This window comes from Schistocerca nitens, chromosome 12 (assembly GCF_023898315.1).
Source record: "Schistocerca nitens isolate TAMUIC-IGC-003100 chromosome 12, iqSchNite1.1, whole genome shotgun sequence".
NCBI classification, from domain to species: domain Eukaryota; kingdom Metazoa; phylum Arthropoda; class Insecta; order Orthoptera; family Acrididae; genus Schistocerca; species Schistocerca nitens.
The window spans coordinates 32,482,069-32,502,384 of record NC_064625.1 but is presented as its reverse complement, the minus strand read 5'-3'; the positions used below and the strand labels follow the sequence as shown (position 1 = coordinate 32,502,384).

General features: G+C 41.0%; 1 protein-coding gene across 1 annotated transcript in view; it reads left to right on the top strand.

The window, feature by feature from the left end:
• Positions 1-20,316, top strand: part of LOC126215332 (uncharacterized) — a 94,450-nt gene that overhangs the window by 36,992 nt on the left and 37,142 nt on the right. The window contains exons 3-4 of the mRNA XM_049942015.1: positions 10,758-10,943; positions 17,764-17,943. Of these exons, the coding sequence (XP_049797972.1) occupies positions 10,758-10,943; positions 17,764-17,943 (366 nt within the window). The remainder of the gene's footprint in view (positions 1-10,757; positions 10,944-17,763; positions 17,944-20,316) is intronic.

Here is a 20,316-nt window from a genome sequence, read left to right as displayed (position 1 = left end):
TCTGCTGCCAGTGGCTGTAGTAAAGTTATTACACCTTGAGAGCTTCATTACTTTCAAATTTATTTCTCTCTTAATTTTTTATATTTTTTAAAGATAAGAGATGATATACACTGATGGAAAAAAAATCTCAACACCAAGAAGGAGTTGTGCAACAAATGAAAATTGGTAGGCACTTTCCTACGTCTGAAACAGGATTTCTATTCAAATTTCACACCAGTCACCTAAGAGTGGCGCTGTTGGTGCCACTGTGAGGATGCAAGATACACACTGTAACACTCATCAGAGTTCGTTACCTTTGAGGTTGGACGTGGTGAGTTGATGTTAGTCAAGAATGCCTTTAAGGTGACAAAGACACCACTGTCAACACAGTGCTGAAATTGAACGAGGTTGTGTGATAGGGCTATGAGAATCTGGATATTCCTTCTGCAATACTGCAGAAGGGTTTGACAGGAATGTAGCCACTATACACGATTGCTGACAGTAGTGGTCGTGGGAGTGGACGGTAACAAGAAGACTGGGCTCTGAACGGCAATGTGGTACTATCAAGAGGGAAGACAGTCATGTTCGGTATGGGGCTGTGGTGCATCATATTGCATCTGCAGTACCAATTTGACCAGAGGATGGATGGATATGGTGTTATGGGCGCTCAACAGTGTAGTCTTTAGCGCCCGAACGGAAACAACAACGGACGAGTGTCACTAAAATGCAGCAAGTGCAAAAATAGGAGTAAAATTATAGATGAAAGTCTACAAAGGCAGTTTGATCGTCAACAGTAGCAAAAGGAAAGCAGCACATAATGAGGAGAACTGCAAGAGAACGGAGGGGAAGGGGTTAAAATGAAACACATAGCACATGTTTGGAACTGGCCTATTACAAGAATAAAAAGGAGTGGTAAGCCACTCGGCAACACACTAAAAATTCCAACCCAAAATTTTTGGCTGAAGCCCAGAAACATCACAGTACCTTAAAACTTTCTTGACACTCGCCTCCTCATCGGCTAAAATCGAGGGCAGATCCCCACTAAAATTAACTTCCGCCCTGACAAAACGATATAAATCACACTCAACTAAAATGTGGCGTACAGTGATTCGCACGCCACAGGCAGCACACAGAGGGGGCTCCTCGCGCCATAGTAAGAAGGCATGCGTAAGAGGACAGTGCCCTATGCGAAGACGTGTAAGGGTCACTTCGTCACGCCTAGGTGACCGGCAGGAGGAACACCACGGCTGGACGGTGGGTTTTACCAACCGCAGCTTATTGTCCCTCACCGCCAGCCATTCCTCCTCCCACAATTGCATATACTTCCGCCGCAGCACAGAAACGACACCTTGCAAAGGAATAGAACAGTGCGTCACCTCCGGTAACCTGCAGGCGTCCTTGGCAGCTCTGTCAGCTTGTTCATTTCCCCGTATGCCCACATACCCTGGCACCCAGCAAAAGGACACTTGCTTGCCCTGTCGTTGGAGGATGTACAGTTGGTCGTAAATCAGCTGTTCAAACTTCTCCGCTGGGTACAGGTTCTGCAGTGACTGTAATGCGCTCAGTGAGTCAGAGCAAATGAGGAAGTGTTTGCCCTGAGTAAACTGTATCTGCTCCAATGCCTTCAGGATCGCATAAAGTTCTGCGGAAAAAACAGTGTATTCCTGGGGAAGGCGAATCCTGATGACACGGTCGGGGAACACGACTGAGCAGCCAAGAAAATCCCCCTGTTGGGATCCATCAGTGTAGACTACTGTAAAATCATGATGCTTGTCTAAAATGTTAAAAAAACGAAGATTTGAAAGTAAAATCTGATGTACTGTCTTTCTTAAAATTTGCCAAATCTAAAATCAGTGTGGGTCTCTGGAGGAGCCAAGGTGGATATCTGCTCCAACCTCGACGTGAAACATTAAAACCGGCCACACCCATCTCTAAAATGCAATCCTTTGCACGAATCCCATAGGGCCTTGTTGCTCGTTGCCGGTTGCGAAAAAGCCTTTCCAGTGCAGGCCGAGCAACAGTGTGGTATGCAGGTGTGTATGGTGTGGATAATGTTTGATAGGCCTGGCGCACCATTAGTAGACGCCGCCGGAGGTGAAGTGGCGGTTCACCTGCCTCTGCACAGAGGCTCGGTATGGGGCTGGTTCTGAACGCCCCAGTGGCCAACCGAATCCCCTCATGGTGCACCACATCCAACAGCTTCAAATAAGTTTGACCAGAAGTTGGAATCACAGTGGCACAGTGAATTATTAGGAAACGGTTACTTCAATGCAACTCTGAGCCAGACACCCTGTAGCACACATTCCAACATCCCCAAACCAGTGCCATTTGCGACTTCAGTGGTGTCGAGTGAGAGATCATTGGAGGGCAGTGTAGAGGTCTTTTGTGTTTTCAGATGAGAGCTGGTTCTGACTCGGTGCCAGTGATGGCTGTGTGTTGGTTAGAAAGAGACCAGTTGAGGGCCTGCAACTAACTTGTCTCGGTGCTAGACACGCTGGATGTACACCTGGTGTTATGGTCTGGAGTGTGATTTTGTATGACAGTAGGAGAACTTTTGCATTTATTCCACGCACCCTGACTGCATATTTGTACATCGATCTGGTGATTTGACCTGTTGTTCTGCCATTTACAAGCACCATTCCGAGGGGTGTTTTCCAACAAGATAACGCTTGCCCACACACCACTGTCGTAACCCGACATGCTCTGCAGAGTGTCAATATGTCGCCTCCACCTACTCGGTTACCAGATGTGTCTTCATTTGAGCACATCGTCAGACAAAACTCCGGCATCGTCCACAAACAGCAGTAACCGCCCCTGTATCGACCTACAAAGTGCAACAGGCACAGAATTCCATCTCAGAAACTGATATCTGGCACCTATATAACACAATGCATGTACGTTTGCATGTTTGCGCTCAACATTCTGGTGGTTACACCATTTGTTAACATCCTAGCATTTCACATTTGCAACAGTTTATCTTGCACATTCATTGACCAGTGATCTTGCAGTGTTCACCACTTGAGTATTTTACCCAGATAAATGTACTCCTGGAATTTCATTACTCTACATTAATTTTTTCTGGTGTTGCAATTTTTTCTGTCAGTGTATGTCAGGTTGAATCTTCAATGTTGGTTGATAAAAAGTGTCCCATGTGATATGTTTGGTATCCTTGTTATTTTGTAGCACCACAAGACCAAAGGTTGTCATGAACCATAAAAATACCTACACGGCAACATTCCACATTCTCATTTTGGATGGGATGCTGAGGTGATTGAAGTGTTTCAAATCTCTCCTTTCTAAACAAATTCCAGTAAGAACCAGCTATTGCCATCCTAAAGCACAGCTGCAGTCACCCTCCTTGTATAGAAGCTTCACTTTGCACACCCTATTTTTGAAAGAGAGAATGTGAGATGGCAGTCAATTGATTGCCTCTTGGCTTCTCATATTCTGTAACAATACAGATGAGGTAGGTGTCATCTTCCCTGTACTGACTGAAGAAATGTGGAGCCACTCATATTCGTTAGCCTTGCGGACCTCTTTCGACCATCTAGTTACTGAGTGGCAACACTTTTTTTCTTTACAGATAAACAGATACTTTGTTCCAAAAATATTTATTACTACTACTATTACCTGATTATGTCCTAATGAGCTGGAAAGCATTTACTAATAATTAAATAGTAGCGAAGCAGAACACAAATTATTTGCCTAATATATGCTTTGTGGGACATTGACAACTGTTGCTAAATCTTTCGTGATTAATCTGCTTCAGTTGTACTACATAAATCATTTATGTGGATAAAATTGTATACACAACCTGGGTTTCAGGATGTGTAACTCCACAACTATGTATATATTTAGTATTTTTTGGAGTTTACTAGTCGTGTTGGCTTTTCCATTACCAGATCTTTTATGCTCCCTGAGTTGCACTAGCTGCATCCATAGTCTTGCATTCTTAATATGTGTACTCTGAATATTGATGTATCTCATATTATTACATTTAATTTGTGGTATGTTGGCTTGGCCACTTTCATATTTTGTAGTGTGGTTATATGGATTCTATGCACTTGACAGAAAAAAAATATCACAACACCAAAAAATAATTAATGTAGACTAATGGGATTTTGAAAATACATTTGCCTAGGTAACCTATTTAAGTGATTAACATTGCAAGACCACAGGTTAATGCTAGAACGAGCGTTTGCACATGTGAAATGCTGGCACATTAATAACCGGTATAACTGCCTGAATGTTGAACGCAAGCATGCAGATGTGCGTGCATGGTGTTGTACAGGCGTTGAATGTCAGTTTGTTGGTTTGTGCTCCATGTGTGCTGCACTAGGTGTGTCAATACAGGCCCAGTTAAAGCTGTTAGTGGATGATGCTGGAGTTGTCATCTGTTGATGCCCCATACATGCTCGATTGGAGACAGATCTGGTGATGTAGCAGGCCAAGGAAACATGTTGACACTCTGTAGAGCATGTTGGCTTACAACAGTGGTATGTGGGCAAGCGTTATCCTGTTGGAAAACACCACATGGAATTCTGTTTATGAATGGCAGCACAACAGGTCAAATCACCAGATCAATGTACAAATTTTCAGTCATAGTGCATGGGACAACCACAGGAGTGCTCCTGTTGTCATATGAAATTGCACCTCAGACCATAACTCCGAGTGTAGGTCCAGTTTGTCTAGCACCCTGACATGTTGCTTGCAGGCCCTTAGCTGACCTCCTCCTAACCAACCTGTGGCCATCACTGGCACCGTGGCAGAGTGGCTTCCATCAGAAAACATAACAGACCACATCTCTGGGGGGCCCTCCAATGAGCTCTTGCTTGACACCAGTGAAGTTACAAATGGGCTACAGGGCATCTGGCTCAGAACAGTCCTTGAAGTAACTGATTTGTAATAGGTCATTGCGACTGTTTCCTGCTCAAATTGCTGCTGCTGATGCAGGACGACACGCCAGAGCCATATGCCAACCACAGTGGTCTTTCCTCTTGGTAGTGGCATGTGACCACCTGGAACCCAGTGTTCTTCTAACCATAGATTCTCATTACCACTGCTGTTGGCAATTGTGTACGATGGCTACATTGCCAAGTGTTTGTGCAGTATTGTAGAAATAACATCCAGCTTCTTGTAGACCTATTATACGACCTCGTTCAAACTCAGTGGGGTTGGTTGATAATGGTGTCTTTGTCGCGTTAAGGCATTCTTGAATAACATCAGCTCACCGTATTGAATCTCTAAGGTAACTAATGCTCGTGACTGTTACGGTGTGTATTTAAAGCAAACCTGATTTGCATCCTCATGGGGCGTTCTAAGCACCACTCTTGTGCAACTAGCGTGAAATTCCAATAGATATGATCTTTCACCGAGTGAGGTGGCGCAGTGGCTAGCACACTGGACTCGCATTCGGGAGGACGACGGTTCAATCCCACGTCCGGCCATCCTGATTTAGGTTTTCCGTGATTTCCCTAAATCGATCCAGGCAAATGCGGGGATGGCTCCTTTGAAAGGGCACAGCTGACTTCCTTCCCCGTCCTTTCCTAATCCGATGAGACCGATGACCTCGCTGTCTGGTCTCCTTCCCCAAGCAACCCAACCCCCCATGATCTTTCAGATGTAGAAACACACCTACCAACTTTCGTTTGTGCCACACAGCTCCTTCCTGGTGGTGTGTTTTTTTTTCCCCTCAGTGTATTTTATACTATGGTTCTATTAATTTTATATTTTGTACTACAGTTTTGTTAATTTTATTTCTTGTCAGTTTGGTTATACATTTTTATTTATTGACAATTGCATTATACATTGCATATCTCCCTTTTATTGTTTGCTCATGCCTGTCTTAGCTACTGAAATGCATAAGTAACATGATTTTAGCTCTATTAGTAGCAGGTGGCACTTGGGAGAAAACATGGGGGTGTGGCCATGGTATTAGCTATGATTTCTTGGATGGATTTCTCGGTATTAGCTCTGGCGGTGGGCACTCTCTAACGTATATGTGTACTCACATGTCTCATTGTGGTTCATGTGGCAATCTGTTGACCAATCTTGCTGGGCATCCACGACATGTGGCAGGCTGGGCACTTAAATGGTAAACTACTTGTGAGGTTCACAAATTGACATTTTACAGCTTTTATGCCTTCATTTTAATTTATGAAGCCCATGCCATATGTCCAATAATTTGCAGTTGGTTTTTAGGTTACATTCCACTGGAAAAGTGTGCTTATTTGCTGTTATATGCATGGTTTTTTTGGTTAGGCCCTGTGTCCCTGATGTGGTACTGGTTGACTCAGAGAACCTTTTCATACCTCACCCCCACGGGATCTCGCATTCTACTTGATAAATTTGCTGGATTTTTTTACAAGACTGGTACGGCTTTCTCATACACAATGAAGGTATGACCTGATGTTTACATTTGTATGGGCCCTATTAATGTTAATTAATGTTATGAAGAATCCCTCTTAGTTTTCTGTATTTTCTGTAGTGGCTGAAGGTGGGATTTACAACCTAAAACCTGGGTCATGCATATTATTTTATCGAAATAAATGATGCGTCAAGTATAACTGGAGTGGATTTATTTATCATGACAGATTATTTGCTATTCACCCTTAAATATGAAATTGTTACACCATGAAGTGATGGAAGATGCTGTGGTTCACATTTTTATTGTAGGTTGGCTAATCTGTATCTTTTCATATTGAAGAGGTTTTGGGTAGTGGTTCGTATAATATTTTCGAATGAAAGTATTATTTAAGATTCTTTAATAAACTTTTTTCTTTAAGTAATTTGTCACTAGTGATGGTTAGGTGCTAGTTATAAAGATGTGCAGTTGTTGTTCTCTCATTAAACCCAATAGACCATATATTGCACCAGTGCTTGATTTGTAAAAAAAGAGGTTCTAGTATTGTGACCTTCTGGGGAGTGTTTTTCAAATTTAGACTTCTTAAAACGTTATTTTACCACTTTAATGAGCATTTTAAAAGTGTGAATACAACATTTGTAAAAGAAAATAAATTTCTGTTGTACCGTATGTACCAGCATGTGCCAACATGAATCATGCGCCGCATTGTACTGAATGATTTTGTGTGGGGGCAAGACACTACACTTGTATTCAAGGGCATGGGTTGTCAAATTCTTATATTTTCTGTGGGTTCCCTAAACTGCTCCAGGAAAATACAAAGATGGTTTCTTTGCAAAGTACATGCCAAATTCCTTTTCCACCCTTTCTCGGTGTGACCTTATGCTGTTTCTTTAAAAATCTCGTTGTTCACTTATGTCTCACTATACCCATCTACAACAGTACGCTGCAAATCATGTGAAGAACTTAGTAGAAGGTACTTTCTATTGTACCACATGGAGTATGAGAAGAATGACTGTTTAATTGTCTCTCTGCATGCCATAATTGATCTACCGTATTTACTCGAATCTAAGCTGCTCTTTTTTTCCGGTTTTTGTAATCCAAAAAACCGCCTGTGGCTTAGAATCGAGTGCAAAGTAAGCGGAAGTTCTGAAAAATGTTGGTAGGTGCCGCCACAATTAACTTCTGCCGTCGAATATATGTAGCGCTACACAGGCACAAAGATAAATACTGGCGCAAAAAAAAAAAAAGTGGAAGACGAGCTTTTCTTCTCTGCCTCGAGATTTGACCACTGCATTTTCATACATTATCCAACGAAGTAAATACAAATTCCGTATTCTCCATCTTTGAATGTAGCAGCATTTCAATGTACTTCGAAAATCCGACTGGCAAGACTGTTTGGGATGGCCAACTCTACGTTCCGAATTTTTTCCTACCTGTGAGAAGAGATGATTCCTTACAGGAACTTTTATGAATTGTGAATCACATGCAATATTCTCTTCACCATAAGAGTAATACGAATATAAACATTTTGCCGTGTATTCTTTCATGTCTGCTGCTAACTCATTTAAATCCTGTCTGCCTAATAAACTACAAAACTAGAGTGAGACAACAGAAAACGCGGAAGAATATACATATCGTGTCATGTTTATATTCGTATTATTCTTATGCCTAATAGTGATGCAGTCAGAAATGAAGCACGGCAATTGACTAGATTTTTAAATCTAAGATGACTCTAATTTCAGTGCAGAGTGTAATGTACTAAAGAGGTGTCTGCAAAGATTTTCAAACGGAGAAAAATTTTCACTAAACTCTTGTTCAGAACATCTTCTATCATACACTGTATATTATTTGGTTCTTGTTGATCATTATCAAAGAAATCAGCAGTGTAAGTAACAACAAATAGCAGTCTCTTGCCATTGTTTCTTCGCTAATGAGGCGATTCCTCTCTCTCTCTCTCTCTCTCTCTCTCTCTCTCTCTCTCTCTCTCTCTTTTTTTTTTTAAATTGTAATTGGCGGTAGCGTGCACAAAAGCAAGCCATGCCGCGAGTTGCGACAGGTCGTAAACACTCATTATCAGAATGCGACAGACAATGCATGACACAGTACAATAACGCATTTTCAGCTTAGAGTGATGTAAACACCTGTAACAAAGAGAACGGCACTTATCAGATCAAAGAAAAATAAGCAATCAATTCAAACCAGACGAAGTACGCGAAAAAGGAAGGGTACCCGTATAAATACGGACGGAGCACTTGATGCATAGCAATGGCTACCTGGTAAAGCTTAACTGCTAAGCTTATGACTCGAACCAAACTACTGTAGCTGTATCATCATTCATTTGACCTAAATTGTGTCTCATATTACAATGGACCAACTTTGTTTCGATTTGGAGGTGCGGCCTAAAACTTTTGTCTCCCCTTGAATTTCGAGTCTCAAATTTCAGGTGCGGCTTAGATTCGGGAAAATTTTTTTTCATTCATTTCAAGTCTCATTTTTCAGATGCAGCTTAGATTCGAGTGTGGCTTAGATTTGAGTAAATACGGTAGTCTTGTTTCCAAGCTCCTTGGGGTGATACATATGAGACGGTACCCAAAAGAAACCGAAGCTATTTTTTTAAAATTTGTTTATTCACATTTTAAGCCAAACCTTCAAATTACTCCCTACTTGCACTTATATACTTGTCTTACCTTTTATTCCTTTTTTCAAAACATTGCTTAAATTCATCCTTTGTGATGCTTGACTGCACCTCTGTCACTTTTTTCTTTGCCACAGCAACACCAGCAAAATACTTTCATGTTTCTTTTCATTCTCGGAAAAAAAAACCAGTTAAACGGGGCAAGGTCAAGTGAGGATAAGGGGTGAGGAACAGGGGTCATGCCATTTTTGCTCATGGACTGTCATACAGACAGGGCTTTGTGAGCAGTTGCATTGTCATGATGGAAAAACAAGTCATCCAACTTCCACAGATCGGGCCACTTCCAGCGCACAATGTTGTGCAATCTTTTAAAAACTGCAAAGTAGAAAGTCTGGTTGACTGCCAGACTGTGGTACAAACTGTGAAAGGATGACTCCTCTCATATTGAAAAAATAAATCAACATTGATCAGGTTACCTTCCATTCAGAAAGCTGTTGCACTCAGCGACTGTTATATTGACTTGTAAATTATAGATTGCAGTGATCAGTCATCCTTTTTAAATATTAATGTGGAGATCTAGCTTTTGGCTAGAAGCTAGCCATTCTCAATGCACTATTATTTTCGCTCAATGCATGTAATTTCCTGTTGGTCGGGCTTCATCCACAGTCCATTGACTGCACCTCTGTCGCTTTTTTCTTTGCCATAGCAACACCAGCAAAACGCTTTCATGTCTCTTTTCATTCTAGGAAACAAAAAAAAGTTACATGGGGCAAGGTCAGGTGAGTATGGGGGGGCGAGGAACAGGGGTCATTCAATAAACTGTGGATGAAGCCCGACCAACAGGGAATCATATGCATTTAGCGAAAATAATAGTGCATTGAGAATGGATAGCTTCTAGCCAAAATCTAGATCTGCACAATAAAATTTAAAAAGGACGACTGATCACTGCAATCTATAATTTACAAATCAACATTGTCTTAATGTCTGATTCCACCTGATGAGCTTTCCTGAGGTGAGGTGAACTTGAACTATTCCACTGGCCTGATTGCTGCTTGGATTTAGGATTGTATGCATAGCACCAAGTCTCATCACCTGTGATAATTTTTGAAAAAAAAAAAAAAAGTTTGGATCATTTCAGGACTCTTATTTCAAAACACAGCATGCTTTCACACAACCTTGTTTTTGTTCAGCAGTCAACAGTCATGGCATGAATTTGGCAGCCACCCTTTTCATTCTCAAATCTTCTGTTGCAATGCGCTGCACTAAACTACAAGTTGCCTCTGAAAGTTCTGCAATTTTTTCAAAAGACTATGGAAGACTGACCAGAATGAGGCTTGTCATCAGTTAACATTTCAAGTTTTTTGATATGAGAAAATACTCAAACACTCGAGTTTTCCTGTAGCATCATCCTTGTACACCATTTTTAACTTTTGAAGTGTTTCTGTTCCTCTTTGTCCAAGCAAAAAGCAGAACTTCTCCGCTGTATGCCGTTTGTGAAAATTGGCCATGACAAAAACGACAATCACACAAAACAGTTGTCACTATAAACTTTTCCGAAACTAGTCCTGACCTCCTTCAGTGACGTCACTCAGCCTAATGACTCTGAAATGTTTCCTCTATATGCTCCTAGCGGCAAAATGTGGTACTAATAAAGCTCTGCCCTCCAAAAAAAAAAATTGTTTTTTTCATTTTGGTCTGCTTGTGTCTATTGTGTGTGTGTGTGTGTGTGTGTGTGTGTGTGTGTAAAAGTTACCTATTACAGAAATAACTGTTTCACAGGAGTATTGTTCCCCTGTTGGCTGTATGTGCCGGCACCTTGGAGTACCTGAGTCTTACTCGTTACCGTCTCAGGGAAGTGGCTGGAGCAGATGCTTTCGCCACACTGTGCAAATTTCGCAAGCTGCACACACTTCTATTCAGGGGCATTATGAGGACTCCTCCTCCTGAATTTTCACTAGCATTCAGGTAAGTAGTTGTAGTTCAAATTGTAAATTGCACTCCATTGTTATTATGAATGAAGGTAGAATTTTACGTTGTGTGACCAAAGCTGCTGCTGTGTTTGATTGTATTGTTTATTGCTATAGACCTATTTTGGTGTGTTTGCCACCTTCAGGTTTATCTGCGAAAATAATTCAATATTTCAAATTTTTAAGTAGCAACAAAAATAATAAATTACTGATAATACAATGTAAATGGATAGATGAAAGAATCTACTCCCCAAATGGTGGCAGGGGAACACACAAAAGGGATTAACTTTTACAAGTTTTTGGAGCCAGTAGCTCCTTCTTCTGGCAGAAGAGTTGAAGTGGAGGGAAGAGTGGTGAAGGATAAGGACTGGAGAGGCTTAGGGAAAGGGGTACAGTTCAGAAAAGTCACCCAGAACCCCAGGTCAGGGGAGACTTACCGGACGGCATGCGAAGGAATGGCTGATTGTTGGGGACTGCACTGGATGAGATTTGAAAACTGAAGGTGAAAGACAGGGTAATATGCAAGACAGACATTACTACTAAAAGATCGTGCACGAGTTAATAAGAGCAAAAAACTGAGTGCATTGTATGTAATAGAGGTGGGAGGTGGACGGTGAAAAATAGACAAGTCGGAAAATGAAAGATGTAGAAAACTAAAATGGAGTGAAGAAAAGAGTAGTTACTGTGAAGAAATTCTGAGATGGAGGAATTAATGTAAATTACGATCAGGTGGGTGGTGAGAACGAAGGACGTGTTGTGGTGCTACTTCCCACTTGCAGAGTTCTGAGAAACTGGTGTCAAGGGGAAGAATCCAGATGGCACGTGTGGTGAAACAAGCACCGAAGTCGTGACCGTCATGTTGTACAGCATGTTCTGCTACTGGATGTGTTGCCTGTATACACCCTCTGCCTATGCCCATTCATCCTGACTGATAACTTGGTGGCAGTCATGCCAATGTAAAAGGCTGAACAGTGTTTACATAACAGATGATATATGACACGTGGCCTTCAATGAGGGCGAGGATGAGATCAGTTACACACTTCCATACACATCAAACCTACGAACAAACAACTGTACTTACATTTTAATGATTAATGGAAAATCTCACATAAAGATATGAAACAAATGCTAACAAAGAGATAGAGGGGATGGGCATTACTTACCTCAGCTCAGTACAGCCGATAGATACACAAAATAGAACAGAAAATTTATGTATCCTAGCTTTCAGAACTTTGTTCCTTTGTCAGGGAGGAGAGAGGGGAAAAAAGGGGAAGAAGGGAAAGTGGATTCAGTTACTCACAACCCAGGTTATGAAGCAACAGGGGAAAGGTAAACAGGGAGGGTAGAAAAGATGGAGGCATGGGTTTCAGAGGGAAGCCAAAGATATTCTACTGTAAGTACTGTGCCAGCTTCAAACCAAAGAGGATGCATACAGAAGTAAAGAGGTATGTAGTATAAAGATAAACACAACTATGTAGGATGAAAAGATGCGTGAATGGCTCAAGAGGAAAGGGAAAGAGGAGAAGAGTGAAGAGTAAATGGGCGCGAGGTTGGTTAACGTAGGTTCAGTCCAGGGGGATGGCGGGGTGAAAGGATGTGTTGGAGTGCAAGTTCCCATCTCCACAGTTCCGCCAAATGGCACGTACTGTGTAGCAGGTTCCTAGGTCCCTAGAATTATGCTGGATGGCATGCTCTGCTACTGGGTATTGGACATCTCCTAGGCGGACAGTTTGTCTGTGCCCATTCATGCGCTCAGCCAGTTTAGTTGTCGTCATACCGATGTAAAAGGCTGTGCAGTGCAGGCATGTCAGTTGATAAATGACATGTGTTGTTTTACATGTGGCCCTGCCTTAAATTGTGTATGATTTACCAGTAGCGGGGCTGGAGTAGGTGGTTGTGGGGGGATGCATGGGGCAGGTTTTGCAGTGGGGTCAGTTACAGGGGTAGAGAAGGTGGTCTGGGAATATTGTAGGGTTTCACAAGCATGTTACAGAGGTTAGGGGGTGACGGAAGGCAACTCTGGGTGGTGTGGGGAGAATATTGTCAAGGGATGATATCATTTCAGGGCTTGACTTGAGAAAGTCATATCCCTGGCAGAGTAATTTGTTGATGTATTCACACTGGGTTTTCCTTTGTAAAAGAACATTTGCAAACATAGTTAAGCTTATCAGCCTTTTCTTTGTTACTTTCAATTTCAGTCCCTGCCTCATTCACTAGGGACTGGGCACTAACATTGGTGCCACAAACAGCCTTTATGAATGACAAGAATTTCTTTAGGTTCTGTGAAAGATCGCATGATAGTATGATAGTATTCTGCTATAGTAGCCATTGAAGGCATCACACCTTGCTCTCTTGACAGCCAAAAATGTTTCATTCAGCATCTCTCTATTTATATACCTGAGCTTTGCTTTACACCTATTATGCAGTGATCTCTGTTTCCTTACAGTTACAGTTACTGTATACCATGGAGGTCCTATCCTATTACTATCCTATTATGAACTGTTCTACTGGGTACATATCTATCCAGTGCATTGTCAACTATTTTTTTAAACTTGAGCCATAGTTCCTCTACATGCTCCTGCCCTGTGCTGAAAGTTTCAAGTTCGTCATTGAGATGTGGCACTACTGATTTTTTTATCTAGTTTGCTGAACATATACGAGGGCTATTCAGAAAGTATGGAACATTTTGGGATTAAAAAAAATACTAAGCATAAGAAATACATTTTAATATATACATTTAAAAGAGTGACTGACATACTACTTTTTGATGTAGTCACCAAACACATTGAGGCAGTTATTGTAGCGGTGGACAAGCTTCGAATGACCTTTGTCATAAAATTCTGCCACCTGAGACTTCAGCCAGTGAGTCACACCCACCTGAAGTTCCTCGTCATCATCAAAGCGCTGTGTTGCAAGCCAGTTCTTCATTATGGGAAACAAGCAGAAGTCACTTGTGCAAGGTAGGGGCTGTAGGGCAGATGAGGGAAAATTTCCCATTTGAATGAATTAAGGAGTTCTTTAGTGTGCTTTGCCATGTGAGGTCAGGCATTGTTGTGCAAAAAGAAAATTTTGGACGTCAGCTTTCCTTGGCATTTGTTTTGAACTGCTCTTCTAAGGCTGTGCAATGTTTGATAGTACTGGGCAGAATTTATGGTTGCTCCACGTTCGAGAAAATCAATAAGAAGCAGACCTTGCCTATCCCAAAACAATGTCGCCATCAACTTCCTCACTGACAAGGGTTGCAGCATTTTCTTGGATTTTGGGGGGACCTTGTGTGTCCCCACTCCATGGACTGTAATTTTGTCTCACAATTGACATTTTTGGGGGGGACCTTGTGTGTCCCCACTCCATGGACTGTAATTTTGTCTCACAATTGACATGTTTCACCCAAGTCTCATCACCAGTCACGATTTGATCCCATAATGAATCACCATGTTTGTGGTAGGCATCCGGAAATATCAATGTTGCCCCCATTGGCTGTTCTTTATGGTGCTCTGTAGGCATTTTGGGCACCCATTGTGCACAAAATTTGTGGTAGCCTAGCTTTTGAGTGACAATTTCAAACAACAAAATTCTTGAAACTTGTGGAAAAGAAAGCAAAAGCTCTGTTATTGTGAAGCGACAGTTTTCATGAATTGGTTTATTAACTTTAGCAACAAGATCGTCAGTCACAATGCTCAGGCGTCAACTCTTCTCTTCATCATGAACACTGGTTCGACCATTTTTAAACCAAATGCACCATTTCCGGATGGAAAATTCACTCGTTATGTTATTTACGTACACTTTGCACAGTTCACAATAAATTTCTATAGGTTTTAGGTTTTTTGCCAACAAAAACCGTATCACAGATCGCATCTCACAACTGGCAGGATTTTCAATTGCAGCGCACATATCAGATTCGAATATTGAAGAAACCAGATGCGCAGAGATGTTCCCGCTGTCACGGATGGATGGCGACCGAGCTGCCATGCACACACATACCAAAATATATGCAATCAGCGCGTGCCTAACGGTATCAGACAGAAACATTCCCTACTTTCTGAATAGCCCTCGTATATCTTTCTCTTTGTTTTAGTTGCACTTTGAACTTTGGTAATCATTGTTGCTACAACTGCAACATGGTCACTGATACCAGTTTCGTTATGGACGTCCTCAAAAAGGTCAGGTCTGTTTGTTGCCATTAAATCCAATGTATTTCCATCATGAGTGGGGTGCCTAACTATCTGTTCTAAGTAGTTTTCAGAGAAGGCAGTTAGTAATGTTTCACGGGATGTCTTATCACACGCACCACTAACAAAACTGCAATTTTTCCTATTACGTGTTGGATGATAAAGTCTCCACCAATGATTACATTTTGATTGGCTAACTAACATGCAAGTGAACTGAGATTTTCTCTAAAGTTTACTGTTACTCAACGAGGTGAGTCTGGTGGGCAATAGAAGGATGCAATTATCATTTTATGTCCATCCCTAATACTGAGTCTTGCCCAAACAATCTCGCATGCAGCTTCAGTTTCTACCATGGTGGATTTGAGTTTCTCGTCTACTGCAACAAATACACCACCTCCATTTCCCGTTTGCCTACCCTTTCAATATGCACTTAAATTATCCCCAAAAATCTCACTGCAATTAATTTCAGGTTTCAACCAGCTTTCTGTGACTAATATTTTGTGAGCTTCACTGCTTTTCATGAGTGCTTCAAACTCCGGCACTTTGTTGTGAATGCTTCGATAGTTTAGCATTAGGATTTTAATACTCTCACCTGTGGGAGGCATTTCTTTTGCTCTTACACTGATATGTCTTGGTTTCTTACAGCTATTGTTATCTGGATTGGATCTAAAAAAAAAAAAACCTTTTGTCTGATGTCGGAAGGCATGGAAGTTGAATGCGTGACAGAGGGCATGGACCTCAAAATCGCTAAAATATGCAGCATCAACAAAGCATGTCTTCTGCTTGTTGCAGCTAACAATCAAAAATGATATGCTGTCATTGGATATCATCTTTCCAGGTGGACAATTTTTTTTTTTTTTTTTGGCAGTATATTTATTCTAAGTGGCACTAACTGATCTACCTTAACACTAAAATAAAATCATTATGAAACTTACAATTCAGCAAAAATATTGTAAATTTATGACAGTAGGAGAGCAGTTTTTGATGTTCCCAGACAGAAACTATTTAAAGGAAATGACACACTTATGACCTCTTACCAGTTCAAATAAGAGTAAGTCTTCTTCTCAGCAACTCTTAACTGTGACAAACTAGAAGCACTTTCTGCTACCATCACATTTAAAACAATAAAAATCCCCCAAAATTTTGACCAAAGTTATGCTGGAGTATTGTAAGTAATCTTCATCATCGTTTAGAGAAATGTCCAGCCTTCATTTACTGTCTCAGCTTTAGCAACCAGCCTTTACTGGTTCTGTGACTCTCAGTGTACTTGATTACAATATCACAAACTCTTTTAACAGTATTTATGAACATGACAGTGAACTAATTCTTATGTATGAAATGAACTTCCATTAAGTTGTCGGTTCTTCAAAACTACACTGAGGTGTCAGAAGTCACGGGATGCCTCCTAACATCATGTCAGACTTCCTTTTGCCCAGCACAGTACAGCAGCTCAATGTGGTATGGACTCAACAAGTCACTGGAAATCCTCTGCAGAAATATTGCCTCTACAACCATCCATAATTGTGAAAGTTTTTCTGGTGCACAATTTTATGCACGAACTGACCTCTCGATTACGACCCCTAAATGTTCGATAAGATTTATGTTGGGCAATCTGGGTGGCCAGATCATTTGTTTGAACTGTCCATGACGTTCTTCAAACCAATTGTGAACAATTGTGGCCAGATGGCGAGGAGCATTGTCATTCAAAAAATGTCATTGTTGAATGGCTGCAAATGGTCTCCAAGTAGCCAAACACAACCATTTTCACTCAATGATCAGTTCAGCAGGGTCAAAGGACCAAATCCATTCCATGTAAACACGGTCTACACCATTATGGAACCACCACCAGCTTGCACAATGCCTTGTTGACTACCTGCGTCCACGGACTCGTGGGGTCTGCACCACACTCGAATCCTACTGTGAGTTCTTATTAAATGAAATTGCGACTTATCTGACCAGTCCTCAGTCTTCAGTCATATAGGGTCTAACTGCTGTGATCACGAGCCCAAGAGAGGTGTTGCAGGTGATGTGGTATTAGCAAAGGCACTCGTGTCAGTCGTCTGCTACTATAGCCCACTAATGCCAAATTTCACCACATGTCGTAATGGATACATTCCTCAGATGTCTTACATTGATTTCTGTGGTTATTTCACACAGTGTTGCTTGTCTTTTAGCACTGACATGTACAAAAGTGCTGCTGCTCTCATTTGCTAAGTAAATGCCTTTGACCAATGCTTTGTCAATGGTGAGAGATAATGCATGAAATTTGGTATTCTTTGCATGCTTTGGATCTGTGAATCTTGAGCTATTGAATTCCCTAATGATTTCTGAAATGAAATGTCTCAGGTGTCTACCTCCAACTACCATTACATGTTCGAAGTCTGTTAGTTCCCGTTACGCAGCCATAATCGTGTCGGAAACTTTTTAACGTGAATCACCTGAGTACAAATGACAGCCCCACCAGTGCACTGTTCTTTTATACCTTGTGTACAAGATACTATCGCCATCTGCATATTGCCACCCCATAGTTTTAACTTCTGTGTGTTATGTTGTACTCGTTACTATAACATTTCCATTTGTCACAAACACTTGTATTTAATAATTTATCAAAATGTACCTTTACAAGGTTTAACTTGTGTTGTGTTTCAGAGATGGCGGTTTGGCAGGAGTACGAGACTTGACACTGTCCGATTATCGGCTGATGCCGGACGATACTTTGCTCACCATTTCTGAGGGGTGTCCAGAGCTGCAGACCCTGACACTGGACGGTTCTTCCAGACCTACGGATGAATTTTTTGAGCCCCTCTGCAAGTTTAAAAAGCTGGAGACGTAAGCCTAAGTGTTTAATGTTTTATGGCTCTATACCACAGCATGCTCGAGTAGCAGGCCAAATCATTCTGTTTATGATAATGTCTTGTGGACATTCAGAATATTGTGCCACTTACTCTGTGAGAGCTCTTCAGGTGTGGGGACTTGCGATTTTACTCACCAGCTTATGCTATTAGAGTGTGTACTTTTTATCGTTCCAAAGAAGATACTAATGGATATGACTCATCTGTGGTGGCCATTCATTCAAATTACTGTATTTCAGAACAGTATGTGTTCGCAGTCTCTGTGTTCAAATTTAAAGCAATTTTAAAGCTGTTGGTAAGTTTGATTTGTCTTTTTGGTTCTTTTCAAGTATATCTACTTGAAGTAGAATGTAAACTATTAGTCTAAGACCCTGACTTAAATCAACCTTCCTTCATCGAATTTGCTAATGAGATGTATGCTTTATGTAATGTAATGTACAAGGGCTATCCAGAATGTAACAGACATTCTGAAGTAAAAAATTAACACTCTAGGAAAACCAAATTTTGTTATGTGCATTTCAAAGGTACATTCTTAAGCTATTTTTCTACATAATCTCGATTCAAATTGAGGCACTTTTTATAGCTTGGCACAAGTTTTTCTATATCGTCTCTGCAGAAATCTGCCAACTGTGATTGCAACCACTAGTTTATACTGGCATGCAGTTTGGTGTCAGTATAAAAGTGTTATGTAGTGATCCGTGTCTTCATTGCTGGGAAGAAGTGGTAGTCGCTCAGTGCCAAATCTGGCTGTACGGTGGATGATTCAGATCTGTGCTGTATGATGGATGATCAAACACTTCCTACCCAAAATCCCATAGCAGCTCTCAGGTATGGTTGGACGTGCATTGTCATGAAAAAACAAAATTTTTGTGCTTAGTTTTCCTTGATGCTTTTTTTTTTTTTGCCTGCCTTAACTTTGTCAATGTTTGACAATATCTATCTAAGTTAACTGTTGTGTCACATTCAAGGAAATCAATGAGAATCACTCCCTTAGAGTCCCAAAACACAGTAGCCATGATCTTCCTTGCTGGCAGGAGACATTGTGTGTCCCCATTTCATCAACTGCCTTTTTGTTTCACAACTGACATACCTTCACCCAAGTCTCATCCCCAGTTATGATATGATCGGTAACTTTGTTGCAATTTTTCTCATAATCTTCGAGGAAGGTCAGTGCTGCAGCCACTTCTGTATTTTTTTTTGCTTCTGTTAGGATTTTGTGAACCTACTTAGACAAAATTTGTGGTAATTAAGCTTCTCCACCACAATTTCATACATCAAACTCCGTGAAATTTGGGAATAATGTTGCAAAAGTTCTTAAATCATGAAACTACAATTTTCACGAATTTTGTCACTGATTTTCAACACCAGTTCCATCAGTCCTCATTGTGAACATTGGTATGACCATTTTTAAAATCAATGCACTGTTTTCTCACTCAGCTTTCCCTCACTGTTCCTTTTCCATACACATCACAAAGGTTGTGAAAATTTGAGTTGATCTACAATTTTTTGCCAACAAAAACCTAATCACAGAATGCACATTTTACCATGTCACAGAAAGTAAAGTAGCACAGACACAGACCACACGCTACCACTGCTGGATGCATAGTGAGTGTAGGAATGTTATAGCACCAAGATGGCAGCTGCAGCCCCAACCACCAATGTGATAGACCGAAACATCTGTTACTTCCTGGTAGCCTTGTACAACAAATCATTGTCGAGGATATTGGACAGTAGTTTTGTGGATCCCTTCTACTACCCTTCTTGTAGATGATGCTTTGTTCCAACTACTTACACAAATCATTCTGAATGTCCATTAACTGCCCGAATTGACAAAAATATTGAAAAAATTCACGAACTTTGTTCACCCTGTCAGACCATTACTCAGATATTATATTCGGAAGTTGTAAGAAGATTAAAAAACAACAGTGTTCACCAAAAACGACCCAATTTGTGGCATACAGGAGACTGGTTCTTCCACCACAACAACGCACCTGCACACACAGCCATCTCTGTTACTTTTTGGCTAAAAATGGCACGTTTCTGCTGCCCTTCACACTTCACTTGTCTGACCTTGCTCTGTGCAACTTTTTGTTATTTTCGTGCATGAAAAGGAGCGTGAAAGGACATCAGTTTGACAACATTGAAGAAGTCAAGAAAAAACGAGGGAGGAGTTGTCAGCCATTTCTAAAGGTGGCTACAAAAACGTTTTGAACAGTGGGAGCACCAATGGGGCAAATTTAGTATTTGTAATGGAGAGTATTTTGAAGGGGATAAGGTTGTTTTATAAACAATTTGAAAATATATAGCTTTTTTTTTTTTAAAAAAAACAGTTCTTTTTGGGTCTCTCTCT